This window comes from Schistocerca gregaria, chromosome 6, assembly GCF_023897955.1.
Source record: "Schistocerca gregaria isolate iqSchGreg1 chromosome 6, iqSchGreg1.2, whole genome shotgun sequence".
Taxonomy (NCBI): domain Eukaryota; kingdom Metazoa; phylum Arthropoda; class Insecta; order Orthoptera; family Acrididae; genus Schistocerca; species Schistocerca gregaria.
This window is the reverse complement of record NC_064925.1, coordinates 534154515-534166672: the sequence shown is the minus strand read 5'-3', so window position 1 is coordinate 534166672 and position 12158 is coordinate 534154515. Positions and strand designations below refer to the sequence as shown.

At 47.0% G+C, this 12158-nt stretch overlaps 1 protein-coding gene across 1 annotated transcript in view; it reads left to right on the top strand.

The window, feature by feature from the left end:
• LOC126278313 (uncharacterized) overlaps positions 1-12158 on the top strand; it is a 32532-nt gene that overhangs the window by 11459 nt on the left and 8915 nt on the right. Inside the window, exons 2-4 of the mRNA XM_049978329.1 lie at positions 4946-5370; positions 10953-11018; positions 11112-11204. Coding sequence (XP_049834286.1) covers positions 4957-5370; positions 10953-11018; positions 11112-11204 — 573 coding nt within the window. The 5' untranslated portion in view covers positions 4946-4956. The remainder of the gene's footprint in view (positions 1-4945; positions 5371-10952; positions 11019-11111; positions 11205-12158) is intronic.

Here is a 12158-nt window from a genome sequence, read left to right as displayed (position 1 = left end):
CGGCGGTACGTTCACCCGGGCTCCCGCGTGCCCACTATACGCCCTCGCTCAAAGTCCGTCAACTGCACATACGGTTCACGTCCACGCTGTCGCGGCATGCTACCAGTGTTAAAGACTGCGATGGAGTTCCGTATGCCACGGCAAACTGGCTGACACTGACGGCGGCGGTGCACAAATGCTGTGTAGCTAGCGCCATTCGACGGCCAACACCGCGGTTCCTGGTGTGTCCGCTGTGCCGTGCGTGTGATCATTGCTTGTACAGCCCTCTCGCAGTGTCCGGAGCAAGTATGGTGGGTCTGACACACCGATGTCAATGTGTTCTTTTTTCCATTTCCAGGAGTGTATTTCTCTCCTTGATGTCTGTGTTTCATTATCATTAAAGGACTTCTCCATAGTATCCAACGCAGACAGTATTTCTACAGAAAGCTTAGCACTAGAGATCTATAAAGCTAGTGTACATTTCTTATGACCTCAATCAGCACACCATCTACTACTGTTTGTGGTCATTCTTAATCAACCATCACCTATAGTTCAGTGGATATATCGCAGGACCTATGACATGGTGTCAAGACAGAATGCGTTGCAGACACTGGAGAAATATATAGCGACGGCATGAGGGAGTTGCAAATACAGGTTTCATTCCACGCTCCTTAGCCGAATCACTTTCAAAAGTCGGACTTTGCTCCACTACTGCTGTTGCCATCAATCTATTACAACACATACTAATTACCTTACAACTTTACTTTAGAGTCCCCCATAAGTTCTATGATCTATGAAAGAGGAATCATGAACACTTACATTCCCCTGCACTTCAGAGAGTAGTAAGCAAGACTAGAAGTAAAAACCTTCACAACAGCACATTTGGGTAGGAAGAGCGGCTGTTCCCTTGATTTTAAGATGTGGCATAAATGAATAAAATTGCTATAAAAATGATGCTTAATTAATTCAGATGTTATACAGCAGAAGATCACAGTGGCCTTTTCACTTTATCGTTAGATCACGACCACGTAGTCCCCACAAACAAAAGTGTGCACAAAGAAAGTTATCAAGTGAGACGAACTGCACAAAATTCAGTCACAAAATCACGGAAATCATAAACAATATACACGATCTCGCGAAAGGGATACTAAACAAAATGCACTGAATCACAAACTCAACACGGCTCCACGTGTTTGATTAACAGTTCAACTGAACAAAAGCCTACACCGCCTCGGGATTTTAACGCACTTAACACTTGCGAAACAACAAGTAATATTTTGTCACTCGCGATAACAAACAATAAACGATGAAAGGAATAATTTGCTTTGACTAGCTTTGAAAAAGTTACGTAAGAGACAAGATTAATTTCTCATTGAAAAGGCACACTTATCGCTAGTAGCTCCCAACTGTCTCGCGTCCCACGGAACTCTCCACGATCAGTGAGTCTCCAACCGCTCCTCGTACCTACGGAAATGACGAGAGGAACACCTATTGTGGTGCCAACGTATACGAAAGGTTCGTCCACGGCAAATAGAAACTTCTTTAGAATGAGATTTTCACTCTGCAGCGGAGCGTGCGAGGATAAGAAACTTCCTGGCAGATTAAAATTGTGTGCCGGACCGAGACTCGAACTCGGTACATATGTCTTTCGCGGGCAAGTGCTCTACCAACTGAGCTACCCGAGAACGACTGAGGCCCCTTCCTCACAGCTTTACTTCCGCCATTACCTCGCCTCCTACCCTCCAAATTTTACAGAAGCTCTCCTGCGAACCTAGCAGAACTAGCACTCCTGAAAGAAAATATATGGCGGAGACATGGCTTAGCCACAGCCTGGGAGATGTTTCCAGAATGAGATTTTCACTCTGCAGCGGAGTGTGCGCTGATATGAAACTTCCTGGCAGATTAAAACTGTGTGCCGAACCGAGACTCAAACTCGCGACCTTTGCCGGTCGCGGGCGAGTGCTCTGCCAACTAAGTTACCCATGCACGACTCACACCCCGTCCTCACTCCTTTACTCTCACCAGTACCTCGCCTCCTAACCTCCAAACTTCGTAGGAGAGCTTCTGTATGGTTTGGAGGGTAGGAGGCGAGGTGCTGGCGGAAGCAAAGCTGTGAGGACAGCTCAGTTGGTAGAGCACTTGTCCGCGAAAGGCAAAGGTAGCGAGCTCGAGTCTCGGTACGGCACACAGTTTTAATCTGCCAGAAAGTATCAGAAACCTCTTTGTTACCTTGTACGTGTTTCCTACGTTTGCTGTATTGATGCACGGGCAGACTACTACACTCCCACGGATCTACACACTGAAATCCTTGTACACTCTCATTCATATATTCAACTGATCGGACAAGAAGTGGAAAGGAAAGATACATTGAAATATGGCACTTAAATGTATCAAACATGTATGTGGGGCTCCGACAAGTACCAATAACCTAATGAAATGTTGAAATGTTGAAATGTTGAAATGTTGAAATGAAATAAGGATGGTACACTGTGGCCACCTCAAACAGACCGTTTGGGCCAACAATTGAGGTGCAAGAGGCAAACAAATGAAGCTGTGAGGTATAGCAAAATCGTGAAGAGGCTCATGCAGAGACCATTCACGTCCATACCACGTCAAATTGCTGTACTACACCTGGCAAAAGGAGGTTCGAGACGTTATTAGGAGGCATCCCATTACCTTCGTCACCTCACTTACGCCTTTCTTACGGCATCACATACTCGCTACGCCACCAAGTGGTCTTCATTCTGGTGATGGGTAGGTTCCTCTCTGAATACGCTTATACAATAGCTCCCTACTTTGCAATCATATACATCCGCTCTCTCACCGATAGATCTGTACCTACTGACTGGAAAATTGCGCAGGTCGCACCAGTGTTAAATATGGGTGCTAGGAGTAATCCATCGAACTATAGACCTATATCGTTGACGTCCGTTTGCAGTAGGGTTTCGGAGCATATACTGTATTCAAACATTATGCATCACCTCAAAGGGAACGATCTATTGATACGTAATCAGCATGGTTTCAGAAAACATCGCTCTTGTGCACCGCACGAAGTAATGGCCGCTATCGACAGGGGATCTCAAGTTGATTCCGTATTTCTTGATTTCCGCAAAGCTTTTGACACCGTTCCTCACAATCGATTTCTAATCAAGCTGCGGGCCTACGGGGTATCGTCTCAGTTGTGCGACTGGATTGGTGTTTTTCTGTCAGGAAGGTCCCGGTTCGTAGTAATAGACAGCAAATCATCGAGTAAAACTGAAGTGATATCAGGTGTTCCCCAGGGAACTGATCTATATAAATGACCTTTGTGACAATCTGAGAAGTTCTCTTAGGTTGTTTTTCAGATGATGCTGTAATTTACCGCCTAGTAAGGTCATCCGAAGACCAGTATCAGTTTCAAAGCAATTTAGAAAAGGTTGCTGTATGGTGTGGCAGGTGGCAGTTGACACTAAATAACGAAAAGTGTGAGGTGATCGACATGAGTTCCAAAAGAAATCCGTTGGAATTCGATTACTCGATAAATAGTAGAATTGTCGAGGCTGTCAATTCAACTACGTATCTGGGTGTTAAAATTACGAACAAATTCAGTTTTAAAGAGCACATAGATAATATTGTGGGGAAGGTGAGCCAAAGGTTGCGTTTCATTGGCACGACACTTAGAAGATGCAACAAGTCCACTAAAGAGACAGCTTACACTACACTCGTTCGTCCTCTGTTAGAATATTGCTGCACGGTGTGGGATCCTTACCATATGGGATTGACGGGGGACATAGTAAGGGTCCAAAAAAGGGCAGCTCGTTTTGTATTATCACGTAATAGGGGAGAGAGTGTGGCAGATATGATACGCGAATTGGGATGGAAGTCATTAAAGCAAAGACGTTTTTCGTCGCGGCGAGATCTTTTTACGAAATTTCAGTCACCAACTGTCTCTTCCGAACGCGAAAATATTTTGTTGAGCCCAACATACATAGGTAGCAATGAGCATCAAAATAAAATAAGAGAAATCAGAGCTCGAACAGAAAGGTTTAGGTGCTCGTTTTTCCCGCGCGCTGTTCGGGAGTGGAATTGCAGGGAGATAGTATGATTGTGGTTCGACTAAACCTCTGCCAAGCACTTAAATGTGAATTGCAGAGTAATAATGTAGATGTAGGGTAGGAGGTGAGGTACTGACGGAAATAAAGCTGTGAGGACGAAGTGTGAGTCGTGCTTGGGTAGCTCAGTTGGTAGAGCACTTTCCCGCAAAGGCAAAGGTCCCGAGTTGGAGTCTCGGTCCGGCACACAATTTTAATCTGCCAGGAAGTATCAGAAACCACTTTGTTACCTGATACATGTTTCCTATGTTTGCCGTTTTGATGCACGCGCAGACTACTACACTCCCACGGATCTACACACAAATCCTTGCACGCCCTCATTCATACATTCAACTGATCGGACAAGAAGTGGAAAGGAAAGCCACATTGAAATTGGCACTTAAGTGTATCAAACATGTATGTGGGGCTCCGACAAGTACCAATAACCTAATGAAATGTTGAAATGAAATAAGGATGGTACACTGTGGCCACCTCAAACAGACTCAGCTGCTCATTATTTTCCCTTCCTTTCTTTGCATCTGGCGTAACAGACCGTTTGGGCCAACAATTGAGGTGCAAGAGGCAAACAAATGAAGCTGTGAGGTATAGCAAAATCGTGAAGAGGCTCATGCAGAGACCATTCACGTCCATACCACGTCAAATTGCTGTACTACACCTGGCAAAAGGAGGTTCGAGACGTTATTAGGACGCATCCCATTACCTTAGTCACCTCACTTACGCCTTTCTTACGGCATCACATGCTCGCAACGCCACCAACTGGTCATCATTCTGATGATGGGAAGGGGTCTGTAATATTATGCTCCCGAGTCTGTACTGTGCTCACCTGATACCTTGCACTTACTGTGATGTCTTTTGTTTTGACTTGCGATAAGTAGCAGAGCCCGCCATGTCGCCCTGGAAGCTGTGGCTGTTGGTGGCGCTGGCCGCCGTGGTCTGCCCGCCCGCGCACGCAGCTGCAGCCGTGCCCGCGCCGCCCAACCCGTATTCCAGCTCGTCGTCCGAAGAGTCGGACCACCCGGCGCCGCCCAAGGCGTCGCCCCTCCCGGAGCTTAGGCCGCTAGCTGCGGCTGTAGCTGCGCCACCCAACCCGGCACCCTCCACGAGGCACCCGCCGACACCTCAGCCTGCGCCCGCGGCGATCGACCCTACCCCATACCTGTCGTGCAGCAACTGCGGGCGCTTCAACTCGCTCGTCACGGCGCTCCTGCGCGCCGTCTACGCCCTGCTCTTAGCGCTCCTGAACGACGTCAATACTGCGCTGTGCTACACTCTGCATCTCGTCTACATCCTGCTCTGCATAGTAAGTCTGTCTAGCCTCGAAAACTGCGCGGCTGATCCCGGCGGAGGTTCGAGTCATCCCTCGGCATGGGAGTGTGTGTTTCTCCTTAGGATAATTTAGGTTAACTCGTGTGTAAGCTTAGGGACTGATGACCTTAGCGCTTAAGTCCCATTAGATTTCACACACAATTGAACATTTTAGCTTCGAAAATCAGGACCCAACTGACGAATAGAGCCGAGAGACAGGTCATCATGAGGCAAGAATACCGCCTCAGTTTATTCGGAAAGTGAGGTCCGATCCGTCGCGAATTGGGAACCATAGCGAAAATTTAAATTGTTATTCAGTATTTTGAAGAGTTAATTATATCTTCCAGCTACCTCCCAACATTCATTACTGTCCATTAATATTGCTATACCAAGAAGAAATGCAGATGATAAACGGGTATTCATTCGACAAATATATTATACTAGAACTGATATGGGATTACATTTTCACGCAATTTGGATGCATCTATCCTGAGAAATCAGTTTTCAGAACAACCACCTCTGGCCGTAGTAACGGCCTCGATGCGCCTAGGCATTGAATCAAACAGAGCTTGGATGGCGTCTATAGATACAGCTGCCCATGCAGCTTCAACACGATCCCATAGCTCATCAAGAGTAGTGACTGGTGTATTGTGACGAGCCAGTTGATCGGTCCCCATTGACCAGACGTTTTCAATTGGTGAGAGATCTGGAGAATGTGCTGGCCAGGGCAGCAGTGGAAAATTTTCTGTATCCAGAAAGGCCCGTACAGGACCTACAACATGCAGTCGTGTATTATCCTGCATAAATGTAGGGTTTCGCAGGGATCGAATGAAGGGTAGAGCCACGGGTCGTAACATATCTGAAATGTAACGTCCACTCTTCAAAGAGCCGTCAGTGCGAACAAGATTTGACCGAGACGTGTAACCAATGGCACCCTATACCATCACGCCAGGTGATATACCAGTATGGCGATTACGAATACACGCTTCCTATGTGCGTTCACCGCGATGTCGCCAAACAAGGATGCGACCAGCATGATGCTTTAAACAGAACTTCGATTCATCTGAAAAAATGACGTTTGGCCATTCGTGCACCCAGGTTCGTCGTTGAGTACACCATCGAAGGCGCTCCTGTCTGTGGTGCAGCGTCAAGGGCAGCCGCAGCCACGGTCTCCGAGCTGATAGTCCATGCTGCTGCAAACGTCGTCGAACTGTTCGCGCAGATGGTTGTTGTCTTGCAAACGTCCCCATCTGTTAGTTCAGGGATCGAGACGTGGCTGCACGATCCGTTACAGCCATGCGGATAAGATGCCTGTCATCTCGACTGCTAGTGATACGAGGCCGTTGGTGTCCAACACGGCGTTCCGTATTCCCCTCCTGAACCCACCGATTCGATATTCTGCTAACAGTCATTGGATCTCGACCAACGCGAGCAGCAATGTTGCGATACGATAAACCGCAATCGCGATAGGATACAATCCGACCTTTATCAAAGTCAGAAACGTGATGGTATGCATTTCTCATCCTTACACTAGGCATCGCAACGTTTCACCAGGCAACGCCGGTCAACTGCTGTTTGTGTATGAGAAATCGGTTGGAAACTTTCCTCATGTCAGGACGTTGTAGGTGTCGCCGCCGGCGCCAACATAGTGTGAATACTCTGAAAAGCTGATCATTTGCATATCACAGCAGCTTCTTCCGGTCGGTTAAATTTGCGTCTGTAGCAAGTCATCTTCGTGGTGTAGCAACTTCAATGGCCAGTAGTGTAGCCGCCACTTCGACTTACGCATTTGTCGTAGTGTTCACCTACTTTGCAATATTCTCGTCTAGGAGGCAGCCGCCTTTGCTTCTCGCAGATTCTCTACGCTGCTTTGCAGCTCGTTATTTGTGCCAAAACGTTGTTTTCATAGCCAGAGGGTCATGTGATCAGAGGTGAAAGTCAGAGGGCCCAAGACCGGGAGGCATAGTGGATGATGAAATTCTTTCCACTGTAAGCACTGCAGGAGCGTCTTCTTTTTTCCATTTATTGTTAATTTCACACATGATACAGGTAGGCCAGCAGCGGCATATTACGCCGCTCTTCGGCCACAGATAAAACTAATGATACAAAAGAAGACAATCGCAGAGCAGACAGGGTGGTTATGCAAACGTAGACATACAAAATTAAAGCACACGGAGCCGTTTACGGGTGCAGAGTCCAAAATAAAAACGTTCTGACACGTGGATACGCACAGAGATGACAGAAGGCACACGCGAACGTTGGAGCATAAACGAATAAACACTTGAGCACGAACACGAGACCTCACACAAACACTAGGCGATGATCTCCGGCGCGAGAAAGTTCACTATACTTGTGCTAGTCCGGGACCTGCCGAATGGGGAAAAAGGAGGGAGGGGAAGGAACAGGGGAGTGTGTAGGTGCCAGTGGCAGAGGAGATGGGAGGGGAAGAAAGAAGGTAGGGGGTAGTGGAAGCCCAGTGGGAGGGGGAGAGAGGAAGGGAGGAGGGAGAGACGGTGCCCTCGGGAAAAACACAGGGTGCGGAAGAGGAAGATCAAAGTTGGTAGGAGGGGTAGCTTGAGGGCATCATGAGTGAGGGGGAGGTGGTGGAAGTCACCTTGGGCGAGGGTATGGAGGGTGGAGAGATGGAGAGCAGGTGGGACGTGGGAATGCAGGTGCGGCATTGGACGGAGATGGGAGAGGATGGAGAGACAAACGGGAGAGGGGGATCAAGTTTGCGGGAGGTGTAGAGGATCCGTAACCATTTGAGGAAAAGGAGGAGGTGCGGGTACAGAATAAGGTCATAGAGGACCCACGTGGGGGAGGGGAGGCGAATGCGATAGGCTAGGAGGAGCACATGGTGTTCTAGGATTTCAAGGGATTTGTAAAAGATAAGAGGGGCGGATATCCAGGTGGGATGAGCGTAGCAGAGGATAGGACGGATGAGGGATTTATAGGTGTGGAGGATGCTGGAGGGGTCCAGATCTCATGTGCGGCCAGAAAGGAGGTTGAGGAGACGGAGTTGGGAGAGTGCCGTGGCTTGGATTGGAGTTGGGGAGTCCAGGAGAGGCGACGGTCGGTCCAGGGCGATGCCAAGATACTTAAGGTTGGGGATGAGGGCGATAGAACGGCTATAAATGTTGAGATAGAAGTCAAGCAGATGGCAGGAAGGGGTGGTTTTGCCAACAATGATCGCCTGGGTCTTGGGGAGCGTCTTCATTCCAGGCATCATTACATTCTCACTGTGCGTTCAGGGGTGAAACGAGTAATGGGACGCGATCGACGTGCGTACAGCGGACACTGATAAACACATCCGTGAACAGATTCATGGGATTTTAATTGTAGTTCTCAACTTGCCCCTGATTAGACCTTACTTTCCGAATAACTGTAGTAACATAATTGTTTTATTGGTTATCGGTTTCGCTGCATGAAATGTAGCATCTCTAGACGCGCAGTCACGCCAGATGGCAGCACCAAATGGCAAGTACACTGCTGCAGTTTGTCGCACTGACGGTTTCTAGAAATGAGCTAAATTAACATAGTTGTTCATTCATTACTTAATAGAAATCAATGTCTTCATCCTGCAGAATTAATAGTTTAAACAATACCATTATACAAGCACACAGCAGTAACATTTTCATTGTCATTGTATTGTCTTTCAAAGGGTGGAACACCAAAGCATTTGACATTTAGGAGTCATTTACGCGTAGGCGCAGTGGAATATGTACTGAATGGTAATTCAAAGGTTTTAACTAAGAATATTTAAAGACAATCAATGTAAAAATTAAGTATGATACTAAGATAACCTAGGAGTGTTCTCGATGCCCTGAATGTAAACTATTAAAAACTTCTTTTTACTTTCAATTCTTGCGTTACATGCACTGCATACAAACCGATGTAACACTCTTTATATTGTACCACGTTTATTACTATTTTCATTAAAGGTACGAAAAGGAAAGGCAAAGAAAAATTTGGCCTAGGAAACAAATTATTTTCGAGCAAGGATTCTACTTACAGTGACCACGAGGACTCTGCAAGAAGCTTTCCAAGAAGGCGTTGCAAATTAAAGAGAACTGGACTTCGTACTCAGTTAGTTTCATTTTGATCTTCGCGCAGTCCCCACCAGCTGCAAATGAGAGGATAGGTTCCAAGCACAGGTAGTATCGGCCATCCAGAGTTAAAACTAGACCACATCCCGTGAAGACTGCGTCAGAATACAACCGTCGCCAATATGTGGCGGACTGATGCGTTATGCGTGCTTTTCAGTCAAACTGCCCGATGACAGGGAACCTTGTATGAATGTTAAAAAAGTCTTTTTTTTTTACATAAACGTAAAAATATCCAAGCAGTTGTAAAAATGTGGCGTTTAAAACGCGTCGTGAAAATTACAGCTTTCCATGTTTCTGCGATGTATATAAATTCGGGATGTGAGAGTCATGAACTGTAAAGTAATAAAACCATATAGTTTTACATTCCACATTCTCGTGTGCGCTATACAATACATTCTTGTAAATTTATTTTCAATCCCCAATTTTACTGTATTTTTGCTTTTCGTGTCTTATGAAAATGCTAGTTCAGTACCCGACATTGCGCGCGTATTTATTTTGTTCGTACCCTCACCGCACCCCCTTTGCCTCTGTCTGTCTCCACCTCTTCCTCTCTCTGTGTAGCTGCTCCACCCACGCCGACTCTCTGCTCATCTCTTCTTGCCCCACCCTCTGCCCCTATCTCTACCTGCTCCTTCCCCTCTTTCTGTCCATTTGCTTCTATCTCTCTGTCTGTCTGCGCCTTCCTCCTATGTCCTCCTCCTCCATCATCTGATTCCATCTCCCCCTCCCTCCTCTGCCTTTACATCTCCTCCTCTTTCCTTCTTCTGCTCATCTCCTCCTCTCTTCCCTCCCTGCCCACTTTTCTCTCCCACTCTCTCTGACCATCGTCTAATCACTCTATCTGTTTCCATCTTCTCCTACTTCCCCTTCTCTCTACGTTACTACCGCCACCCGAAGAGGCTGTTCGTTTTTGCCCCAACAGTACTTCTTTCCAGGTCGTAACTAATGAGTGTACCAAATTCGGCTGAAATCGTTCCAGAGATTTAGGACGAGCTTTTTACCTTTGGTTCTGCCTACGCACGTACATCTCACATATGTTTCACATACATTTAGCACATTCCACACGTATTTGTATAAATATTGCACCTGTATTTATTCCGAATTTCATCCTGCAGTATGCGGATATTGGCTGTGAAAAGAGCCATTAGTAAAGAAGTAACAAATTGAAACGTCATGCATAATGCGGCAGTGTTCGCGTAATCTCAGTATTACACGTCATATCTTCTGAGCAGCTAGTCATGTAATGACTTTTTTTTTTGGTATATTCAGCCACAGATGCGGATTCTGTCTGTAGAATTTATCTCAAATGAAGTTAGTGGTAAACAAGCAGTAATTTGAAACACCATGCATGATGTGGCCGCGTTCCACTCATCTCGGTATTTGACCTCATATTTAAATCAAACTGGATTCCAATGCCTCTATATGATTCTCACATTAAACAAAACACTAACGCTACTCTCTGTTTTAACAGATACAGGTGACGGTCTCTCTCGAGATTATTGTTGCAGTTACCGGCCTCTCTATGATTTTGCGAACGGTAAGTGATATAGCTGCTAGCAACTAATCTAAGCGATGTTTCTGCACCGGACGTTAACGCTGCTACCATTTGGTTCTCTTTTGTGGTCCACAGGTGGCGAGGCTTCCCGTTGTGGGTGCCCTGTTGCAGACCATAGCTCTTCTCCTGACAGGCCTCCTCAACTGTTTACTCAGGGAACTGCGCGTAGTAAGTACTACTGAGCCGCGTTTGCCAGATTTTCAATTCATCACTGCTTAAACCCGAAGCCGACAGTGTAGGATGAGTAACATTGGCCTTCAGCTTTCTTTATACCTACAAGTCAGCTGTCGGTATAGTTTAACAATAATGTGATAAGGAAATTTTAAAGCACGAATACCTGCAGAGGAGCGACGCATTCTGCAGCGTCTGGTAGTCCGCGTCAATATACACTCCTGGAAATTGAAATGAGAACACCGTGAATTCATTGTCCCAGGAAGGGGAAACTTTATTGACACATTCCTGGGGTCAGATACATCACATGATCACACTGACAGAACCACAGGCACATAGACACAGGCAACAGAGCATGCACAATGTCGGCACTAGTACAGTGTATATCCACCTTTCGCAGCAATGCAGGCTGCTATTCTCCCATGGAGACGATCGTAGAGATGCTGGATGTAGTCCTGTGGAACGGCTTGCCATGCCATTTCCACCTGGCGCCTCAGTTGGACCAGCGTTCGTGCTGGACGTGCAGACCGCGTGAGACGACGTTTCATCCAGTCCCAAACATGCTCAATGGGGGACAAATCCGAAGATCTTGCCGGCCAGCGTAGTTGACTTACACCTTCTAGAGCACGTTGGGTGGCACGGGATACATGCGGACGTGCATTGTCCTGTTGGAACAGCAAGTTCCCTTGCCGGTCTCGGAATGGTAGAACGATGGGTTCGATGACGGTTTGGATGTACCGTGCACTATTCAGTGTCCCCTCGACGATCACCAGAGGTGTACGGCCAGTGTAGGAGATCGCTCCCCACACCATGATGCCGGGTGTTGGCCCTGTGTGCCTCGGTCGTATGCAGTCCTGATTGTGGCGCTCACCTGCACGACGCCAAACACGCATACGACCATCATTGGCACCAAGGCAGAAGCGACTCTCATCGCTGAAGACGACACGTCTC